This window comes from Durio zibethinus, chromosome 20 (genome assembly GCF_047325235.1).
Source record: "Durio zibethinus cultivar Kanyao isolate XHJ-2024 chromosome 20, ASM4732523v1, whole genome shotgun sequence".
Taxonomy (NCBI): domain Eukaryota; kingdom Viridiplantae; phylum Streptophyta; class Magnoliopsida; order Malvales; family Malvaceae; genus Durio; species Durio zibethinus.
The window spans coordinates 11,468,942-11,479,313 of record NC_143181.1 but is presented as its reverse complement, the minus strand read 5'-3'; the positions used below and the strand labels follow the sequence as shown (position 1 = coordinate 11,479,313).

Here is a 10,372-nt window from a genome sequence, read left to right as displayed (position 1 = left end):
AATACCCAAAATTAAACATTCATTTGTTTGACATTCATAAGATAGTTGAAACAGATGCCTCTAATTTGGAGGCAACTTAACAATTACACCAATCAACCACATTATAATGGATTCGAGCATCCAACAAATGAGAAAGAAATAAAATAATATGTAATTTGAATTTTTAATTATATCACTTTTCATGATTCAGTATTTATAAAAAAAATTCATGATTTGATGCTCCAACTTCATTCTATTAAGTTTTTTTTGCAGAATATCAACTCTATTAATAATTTAATCTCATTTGTCATCATTTTGTTATAAACAATTTGATCTAAATGAGATATTATATTCATAAATAATTTCAAGAGTTTGTCAATGATTATGTTAGATGACGTGACAACATGTGTCATTTGACAAATGACATGCTAATAACATGTTAAAATACCATTAGTTTCTAATAGTTTGATGACAAAAAAAAAAAAAGTTCATAAACATTAGTGATTAAATCCTAATTTTTCATAATTTGATGACCAAAATTAAAAAAAAATGTTTAAAATTAAATGATTAAATGTGTAACGTACCCTTTTATACAAGTTATCATATGAGAACTTACTCCACACAGTTTTTTTAGATAAGATGAAAAAGAAAAATAAAAAAAAAATTAATTCTAAAATTTCATTTGTTTTGTGAAAATTAATTTATCCGCACATTGATTTTTTGCATTCGTTTTCCTTAATAAAAAATAATGATTTGATGATAAAAAAATAGAGAAAATTTGGATATTATCTTTTCATTCAAAGGTTGAATTATAAAATAATAATAAATATAAAACTTAACCATTAAATTAATTATATTTTGTCCATTTTACCTAGCTAGCTCCGAATTGAGTTGGACAAACTTTTTTTATTTTTTGAAAGAAAATAAACTTTGAAAAAGGGAAATTTTAATATGCTTTTGAAATAGGCTTCTATATGCAAAGTATCTTACATATAATAATTGTACTACAATTAATTAATCACATTAAAAGTTACATAAAATTTATCTAGATATTATGTTAAATTCACTTTTATAATTGATGAACTCTCACGTTATTTTTTATTATGATTAAACAAGTAGCATTGTAATAAAAAAAAATTATAGTTGAAATGCTCCGACGAATTACCATGACAAGTGTACCACTAATCAAGGGAGTAAAGTGAAACTTCAAAATAACAGAACGGAGGTTTTAAGAATTCAGTCCTTTAGAGCCTTGAGAAAATACTAATCACCAAGAGAATTTTGAGGGGAAAGATATCCAATGTTGCAAGGTCGAAGAAGGTCAAACCAAACACTAAGGCATCCGAGACCATGGCATCGAACTACATATGCAAATAGAATAAATCAAAAGTAGGGGAAAGGCGGTTAAGACGTTTTACAATTACTAAGCTTATAATACTGTATAAAAAGAACACACCTTCCCATCCATTACAAAGTTCCGTTAACTACAAGAGATGAAATGGCATGTATCAATGCATGAAAACCAGAGCCTACGGTATGCATGCTATACATTACGTCCAACTGAAAAAAAAATACACTCCTACTTCTTGATGAATATGAATGGAAGGTGAACCACAAGGACACATCTAGCCTAAAAGAATGGTCGTCAAATCTGTTGCGAGCAACCAAGCGTAGGCCCCGGATCCATCACTGTATCCGTTTGCAGTGGAGTTACTCTTTTCCGAATAAGCATTTCCACAGTAGGGCATGTTCTCTTTCGCCCACCCTTTGGCCTTGACTGATACTGCTCATCGGACTCTATGAAGTCCCCCTGAACACGAAACAATTAAAAACCATGAATCTTTGTCTAACATGAAAAATACCAACGACACAAGATAAAAGCTTACAATTGCATTGAGTCATTGACAACTAAATAACTTACTGGAACATATGTGTGGCACCCTGATTTCTCATGGTTATTTCTAACATGCTTGTAAGAAAATCTCATGCCACAACGAGAGAAGCTACATGCAAAAGGCTTGAGTTCTTCATGCACAGCCTTAACATGCTGATGCAAATTTGATTTCTGTAATTTTTGGTGAAAGAAGAAAAAGCTTACAATCAGAAAAGAATTTAGTATACAACAGGTTCTCGGACCAAAACAATCACATTCAACTTCTTATGACGAAATGCAAACAAATTGTATGTTTAAGGTTCACAGCATCTTACCGTTGAAAATGTATGGAGACAACCCTCAATATCACACTTAATCCTTTCTGATGCAACTCCTAAGTCATGTGATCGAAGGTGCCGCTTGATGTTCTTCTTCAGCTGCTTTTTCCCACATATTTGACAATTAATATATTGGTGGCATGATTGCACATGAGCCGTAAGGCATTGCTCATTAGTAAAATATTTCATGCAACTTGATTCAGAGCAGAAAGCTTCCACCGAATCCAGCTTAACTGTAATAGTTAAGGCATTCATCAGACAACATGTAAATCACCACCTCCAACCAATAGTTCTTTCTTTTTTTTTTTTTTGGACAAAGAATAAATGAATTAAGGTATAATCTTATGCATCTCACTCACTTAGAGACATATCAAATCAGATGCTTTGATATAATTTTGAAAAATGAAAAAGGAAAGCAACTTGCCATGAGAATCCTCATGCTTTCTCAACTTTGATGCAAATTTGAACACCTTTCCACATTCTATTTCCTTGCAGACATGTTGCTTATGACTTCCAGCATCAGAGGAAGTCCAATCTTTGTCATGAAATTTTTTCACATGCCTTTTCATGTTGCCTTGAAATGCAAATTCTTGATTGCAGTTCTCAATTGGACACTCGAAAAGTTTTCCTTGGTGCTGAAGAAGGTGGCGATTCAAGTGGTCCTTCCTCCTATAGCTAGAATGGCAATCATCAACCACACAAACAAATGGCCTCTGCAACAAAACCACAAAGTATTAGAAGCTACTAGTATATATGTACCAACCAACAATGATCTATACATGCATATAAACAAGTTTTCAAACCTCCAAGTATACTACACTGCGTGACTGAGGCTCACTTGATGGAGCTTCACAGGAGGTCTCCCAACCTGATACTGGTCCATTCAAGTCGAAACAATGAAGCCTCCCGCATTTTGGAGTTCTTTCAGTGGGATCCAATGCTTCACGCCATAAAATCCATTGGTATAATTATTTTCTTAATAAGAAGAAAGGATTCCTGCAAAAGTATCAACGTTTAATATATACAAACTCACATGAAAAACAAACTAGCCATAAATCATAAGTGGTATTGAAATAAAAGACAACACGATAGAGAGATAGTCTGTTAATGGTTGTTAAAAATAGTAAAAAAAAGGGTACCTCAAGAGAATGGCTTTGCAAATGCTGCTTTAAATAAGCAGGCTTATTGAAAGTAGCACCGCATTCTTCACATGTATTCGACGACGAAATTCCCTCTTCTGCCTTTCCTCCATCGGTTGTTTCCTCCTGAACCAAACCCAAAGTTAAAAAACTCATTTGCCTATTTGTGAGAAAAATCGGAAAAAAAAAAAGAAAAAAGAGTGCAGAGTGAAAGAAGGTACCGGGTGATGGTTGAGGATGTGGGAAGTAATGAGAGACTTCTTAGATCTGCAGATTCCACAATATTCGCAGAAATAACGCCTAATGTCTTTGAAGATTGCTCCTTCTAATCTTTCTCCCTTTTCTTCTTCCATTTTATTACTCTATTTTTCTCCAAAGAAAGTGGGGTTTTCGCGGGGAATAACAGTTGAGAATTACAGAGCATCCGCAAAAAGGCGCGCCGCTCTGAAACATAGAGCAAAACAACTTTCAATTAAAGAGAAGAAAACCTAAAGCTATTGTTAATGCGGCTGTTGAAGGACTCCTTCTTGATTTTTCTTATGCTGTAAAATTACAATATCATCCTCGAGGTTTGTATGGATTTGCAATTTGCTATAAGTTTAACATTGAATTTAGTTTGGGCTTTAAGTTTTTTTAAAGTGCAAATTTTTTTTTTTTAAAGTCTTTAGACGAGTGTTTGTTGAGTCACTTTAGGGTCTTTAGGGTTTTGACTCTATAAGATGAGTTTTAGTTTTGCTAAGTATAAGAGTTTTTCATTTTTGATATCTCTTCGTTAGGTTCTCTTAAAGTGGTTTAATTATCTTAATAATTAATGGTTATTGGTTGTCTACTATTAGAGATGGCGATGGGAAGGGGTCTAGAGTAACCTAACATTCATAAAAGAAGAAAATAATCAAGTTGATGTAAGAAAGTTACCGAATATGACAAATATGGTTAAAAGAGAGAGATGGTTGGTTGATAAACTGCTAACCAATCAATCTTTCAATAGAGAAGCCATGATAAAGACTTTAAAGTTATATGGGAATTGGCTAAAGAGATGTAGGTCAATATATTAGACACCAACTTATTTCTTTTTAAGTTCGAAAAAAGAAAGATAAGAGGGTTATAGATGGATTTTCTTGGTATTTTGATAAGAACCTTTTAGTTTTTATTGGTTCGACAAGATTTGAGGCCATCTAAATACAAGTTCAATCAATGTTGCCTTTGGTAAAGATTTATGATCAACCTTTGAAATGGATGAATAAGAATGTTAAAGAGAATTGGGAAAAAAGATTGAAAACCTTAAAAAAGTTGATTCAAATATGGATTATTTGGGGGGGGGGATGATTTTTCAAGATGAGGGTTGAATTGGACATAAAGAAACCTCTAAGGAGACTTGTGGTGTTAAGAGCTCATGGTAGTGGAAAAATGATTAGATGAAGGCTTAAGTATGAGCATATACCATTATTTTGCTACGATTGTGGCATATTGGGTTGTAGAAAGGCTAAAAGCGATTTGATGGAGAACAAAGAGGACATGGCAAGGGTTGAGCTTCAATATGGTGATTTATTACATGTATCACTTATAAAAAAGAGATATGCTTTCTATATGGCAAATACAAGAACTAAGAAAAAGAATAGTGGTGTCAAAATTGGCCATAAATGTTTAAAAGAAGCAAGGAATGGTAGTGACAACAAATCAACGGTGCATACAAGGGGAGAAGCTCATCATAAATTGAATTTCGAACAAAAGCATTAGTGATAAAGAAAGTCAAATTGGTGTGAGAAATGAGCTAAATAATCTTAAAGTAGTTAAAAATAGTCATGAGATTAATATCTGAAAGGGATAAGGCTTGCAACATTCACGGAGATTGTGTATGAAAACTAGAATTTAAATCAATGATAAAACCAATTGAAGTGGAAGAAAATATGTTGCAATGCCCAAGAGATATCATTGGTGTGAATTGATGCATAAAAAGATGGTATAAAGGTTGTATTAATGTAATGTATGGGACTAGTGGAACTTGTGTAACAAAAGTGACTAGCAGGGTTGATGTGGCTATGGAGGTTGACGTGGACATAATGAAAGGGGAACCAACAACTAAAACAATACATGCATAGGAAGTATTATTGTAGTGGAGGATAATGGAGCAACTATAAATGGTCAAAATGCCAAAATGATATGAAAAAAAAGGCTAAAGTAGCAACCAAGACAAAATAGGCTTTAATGATAAACCTAAGGAAAATGAGAATGGGTGATAGAATTGGATTAAACAAGGAAGATCCAATGGATGATGAAGTTAGGAACCAAATGAAGAAGGGAGGATTAAAGTATATGTTAACAAGAAGATTTTTGCTTCAATGGTGAAGATTGGTAACCAGTCCTACTAATAGTAATGAAGTGTTTTACATGGAATGGTTATGGGCTTGAGAACCCATGGAGAGTTCGAGTTCTTCAACAATTGTTGAAGAAAGAAAATCACCATGTAGTTTTTCTCAACAAAACAAAACTACATTTCAGCAAATTAGACAGAATAAAAAAAAAAGTGTGGACCAAGCTTTTGCCTTGGAATGAATGTAATAAGAAAAAACAATGGTATAGTAATGATGTGAAAGATGTATATTAGCCTTAAACTTCTTAGCTTCTCCAAGAACCTCATAAATATTGAGGTGGAAGAAGGCATGGGAGTAAAAGAATGAAAAATTACTAGTTCTTATGGTAGGCCAGATGTTTGGTTGATGGGGCACTCATGGGAGTTACTAAGGCGACTAGTCTCCCAATCTTTTATGCCATGGTTGTATCGAAGGCTTTAAAGAAATACCATGGTCTCATGAAAAAATGGGACATTGCCTAAAGAAGGAAAGAAAAATATAAGACTTTTGATAAGCATTGGATGAGGTTGGACTAGAAGACTTAGGTTTTAATGGAGTTGGGTATACATAGGAAATATGTAATGAAATTGAAAATAATGTAAGAGAAAGACTTGATAGAGGCTTGGCTAATAAAAAACAGTAGGAGATATTTTCTTTGTATACAATTTACCACCTCACTACACCGATTTTGATCATAGCCTAATATTGGTGAACACAGAAGGGAAGTAATAAGGGAGACGGTGTAGGAAAAAATATAAAAGGTTTATTTTCTAAGCTATGTAGGTAAAGGAAATTGACTTTGAGGAAAAGGTAAGTAATTCATGGCACACTATTCATGATCTTAATAATGATAAGATATTGGAAAAAGTGAAACACAAGAGATTACAACTGTCAAAATGGCATAAAGATAGATTCATGAACATGCACAATAAGGTGGAAATGCTTGCTAAGGAGATTTAATGGTTAAAAAGCTTATCAGTGAGTGAAGAAAATTTACAAAAAAGGAAACAGATTCAAAAAGATTTGAAAATAGCCTTGGATAAGGAGGGCTCATTCTAGGCATGAAGATCTCAAGTCGAATGGCTTAAAGAGAGCAATCAAAACATTATATTTTTTCATGCCAAGGCTTCTCAAAGAAAAAAGGTGAATATAATCATAAGATTGATAAATGAAAATGGACAGTGGTGTGAAGCTGAAGAAGATATCCAAGAAATAACCACTAGTTACTTCAAACAACTATTTCAATCTTAAAGGAACATTCAGAATAAAAATATTCTCGAGGCCATTGAAAATTGAGTTTTAGACGAGATGAATGATTTTCTATTAACAAAGTTAAAAGTTGAGGAGGTACATATGACACTAAAACAAATGCATCCTACCAAAGCACCAAGACTTGAAAGTACGCTTGTTCTTTTTTTTTTTTCCAAAGATTTCGGCATATAGTAGGTAATGATGTGGTTAATCTCGATTTGTCTTTCTTAAATGGGAATGGAGACCTTAGTGATATCAACATACTAATATTGTTTTATTCCCTAAAACCAAAAAACTAAAAAATGTCACACAATTTAGACCAATTAGCTTGTGCAATGTCTTGTATAAAATCATTGTTAAAGACTTTACTAATAGGCTTAAAATCATCTTACCCTACTGCATTAGTGAGTCCTAAAGTGTTTTTATTCCAAGAAAATTAATCATGGATAGTATTTTGGTTGCCTATGATCTTATACATTTCATGAAAAATAGAAGGACAGGTCAAATAGGTCAGTTTACTTTAAAATTAGATATGAGCAAATCATATGATAGGATCAAGTAGCATTTTTGGAAACCATGATGCAGAAGCTAGGTTTTAGCCCAAGATGGGTGTCTCTTATAATGGAGTAAGTTAATTCGATATCCTACTCAATTATTGTAAATGACTAGGTTACTAACAAGTTTTATCCAGGGGAAAGCTTGAGACAAGGTGGCCCATGACCTTCATGCCTATTTCTTTTTTGTTGTGAAGGATTGCCATCAGTTATTGCAAAAGCCCAAGAAGAAGGATTGATATAAGGTGTTCAAGCTAGTTACAATGGCCCCTAAATTACTCACCCATTTTTTGCAAATGAAAGTTTATTTTTTGCCAAGGCAAATTGAAACAAAGGCAAAAAGGTAAGGGACATGCCATGGAAATAAGAAAATGTTTAGGCCAAAAAATCAATAATGTAATTGAGAATTAGCAAGTGCATAAAATCAGAACATGTAATATAAAGTAAGTAGAATATCATTCCCATGAAGATTGTAAATAGAGTGAATCAAGTAATCAAATTATCTCAACTTTACTTATGCAATTATTAAGTAAACTAATCAAAACAAAACTTAAATAATGCAATTAAACTTAAAAACATGCAATAATAATAAATTAAGATGCAATTAAACCTAAACTAATGCAAATAGCAAGTAACTAAGTGAATTAAGATGCAACCAACTTAAATTAATCTAACTGAAACTTAAATGACGCTAGAACTTGAAATTAAACCAAAAGTACATAAGATTACTTAAATTGAATACAAGCAACAATGTATAATAAAAGCCTAATCATGTAAAAGTAAACATATAATCATACAAAACCAATCAAACAGTAACCTAAAGATAAATTCTATATGCTTTAAATTGAATTAAAATCGAAATTAATTTAAACAACCTATGCATTATGCTTTAAACAAATTAACTTAATTAAACTTTAACCAAATGCAATTAAACCTAAGAACATGTAGTCCAACCAAATTAATCTTAACTAATTTAGATAATAGCAAATTAAATCAATACCAAAGCATTAACATGTAAAGCAAACTAAAATTGATTAATTAAAACATGCAAACATCAAATTAAGGAGAAACAATAGTAGATTGCATAAATTTAAATTGATTTGAATTGAAAAGGCAAGAACATAAACTTAAACTTGAAAACTGAAACTTGAATTGCTTTGAAAACTAAAAAGAAACTTGAAATTGCAATAAAGAAAAGCTTAAGAACAATAAAATGAAAAGAAAACACAAAGATAGCTATTAAATTAAAGATTGGGCTATCACTTGAACCATGATTTTTCCTAATGCCTAAGCTGGTTATTTATAGAACAAAAATGTAAAGAATCCTAAAGTTAGAAAGATAAGTAAATAGTGGCCAAGGCTTTTTTCAAGAGAAAATAATGCTTTATATTATTTTTAAACCCTTGCTAGCCTTCTTGAATAAGAACTCTAACTTGGACTAGGCTTTAGTATTTTTGTAACTTTTTTTGAATTGCGCTAAGCCTTGTTGAATAATAGAATGGACAATTGACTTTCCTTTTGGCAGCTTAGAATCTTGAAGTGTTTTAGGCTCTTTCTAGACAATTTCTTCATTGGGCTTAAATCTTGAAATCAATTGATCTTAGATAAGATTCTTAGATCTTGGACTTATGCTTCTAGTTGAAGAGTTCTTGGAGAAGAGAGAGGTAAAATTTTGAGTTATGTTCTCTTTATGTACTACCCTCTTTTTATAATATTTTTTTATCTTCATGCAAGTCCTACCCTTGGTAGTACTACCCATTTAAAATAAGATTTTCTAGTCAAAGTGGGAAAACCTTTTTGATATAGGAAAACTAAAGGTTGTTTGGACTTTTTCAAGTATGGACAAAATTTTCAAGTCAACATGACACATAAGCCTCCAAATCATCTCTCTTGGCCAATGAAAAAAGACTTGCTGTCATGTCACCCATTAGTAATCTCATGCATGTGTGCCTACATAAAACACCATGGACTTGCGTTTAACTTGAAATTACACATCCGTCCCTAATCATAGCCGAACATCCCTTGCATAATTCTTGCATGAATTTTCTAAAATTTTTAACAAGATTCATCAATTCCGACTTTAATAGGTTTGGCAAAGTAAATCTTGCAGAAATTCATCTATCCAACTTTAAGATTTTCAAGAATCAACAAGAATACATCAAGAATAATCCAAGATTACTCCAAAGATACCGATAATCATCCAAGATTAATCAAAAACTCCAAAGATTCTTCAAGATTCACCAAAATTCAATCTTTTCTTAAGGATTTCTTACAAAACAACAAATTAAGCACATTAAAAGTAAAAAGAAGCTTATTTTACCAAAAGTAAAGCAAAAGTTCACTTAAGTACTAAAAATAACTCTATTTTATAAAGTTATCATTATGATAAGTTGATCATAGATCGAGGACAAAGAAAGAATTTTAGGGACCTGAAAGATAAAATCCATTCCAGATTGCAAATGTGGAGCAATAGAAAATTATCACTAGATAGTAAGGAGATATTTGTTAAAGCTATACTTGAAGTAGTTCCTGTTTACTCCATGAACTGCTTTATGTTGTCGAAATGTTTGTGCAAGAAACTCAATGAGATTTTTAACGAGTATTGGTGGCGGTAAAGAGATGGATCAAAAGGCATCCACTAGATGATATAAAAAAATGTGTATACAAAAGTCTCAAGGAGGAATGGTTTTCTAAGACATTAAGCTTTTTAACAAATCAATGCTTGAAAAGTAGAGGCAAAGGTTTGTATTACAACCAAACAATCTAGTGCACCAAGTTTTCAAAGCTAAATACTTTTTAGAATGCTTTTTTTTTTTTTAAACAAGACTTGGACACAATCTATCTCATACTTGAGGCATATGGGAAGCTCGAAACATTTTGGAAAAGG

At 32.1% G+C, this 10,372-nt stretch overlaps 1 protein-coding gene across 1 annotated transcript; it reads right to left on the bottom strand.

Annotated features, from left to right (window-relative positions):
- Positions 1 to 1,330: 1,330 nt before the first annotated feature.
- LOC149513114 (transcription factor IIIA-like) lies at positions 1,331 to 3,806 on the bottom strand. The gene is made up of 6 exons (XM_089749650.1): positions 3,551 to 3,806; positions 3,330 to 3,455; positions 2,615 to 2,903; positions 2,188 to 2,423; positions 1,901 to 2,044; positions 1,331 to 1,789 (listed from the first exon to the last, which is right to left on the bottom strand). The coding sequence occupies exons 1-6, from the start codon at positions 3,680 to 3,682 to the stop codon at positions 1,625 to 1,627; spliced, it is 1,092 nt and encodes a 363-aa protein (XP_089605776.1). The 5' UTR covers positions 3,683 to 3,806; the 3' UTR covers positions 1,331 to 1,624.
- Between the last annotated feature and the right edge of the window lie 6,566 nt (positions 3,807 to 10,372).

Coding starts and splice junctions, on each gene's coding strand:
- LOC149513114 (XM_089749650.1), bottom strand. CDS start 3,682: ATGGAAGAAGAAAAGGGAGAAAGATTAGAAGGAGCAATCTTCAAAGAC. Junction 3,456..3,550: donor ACATCCTCAACCATCACCCG/GTACCTTCTTTC, acceptor GGTTTGGTTCAG/GAGGAAACAACCGATGGAGG. Junction 2,045..2,187: donor GTCTCCATACATTTTCAACG/GTAAGATGCTGT, acceptor CAAAAATTACAG/AAATCAAATTTGCATCAGCA.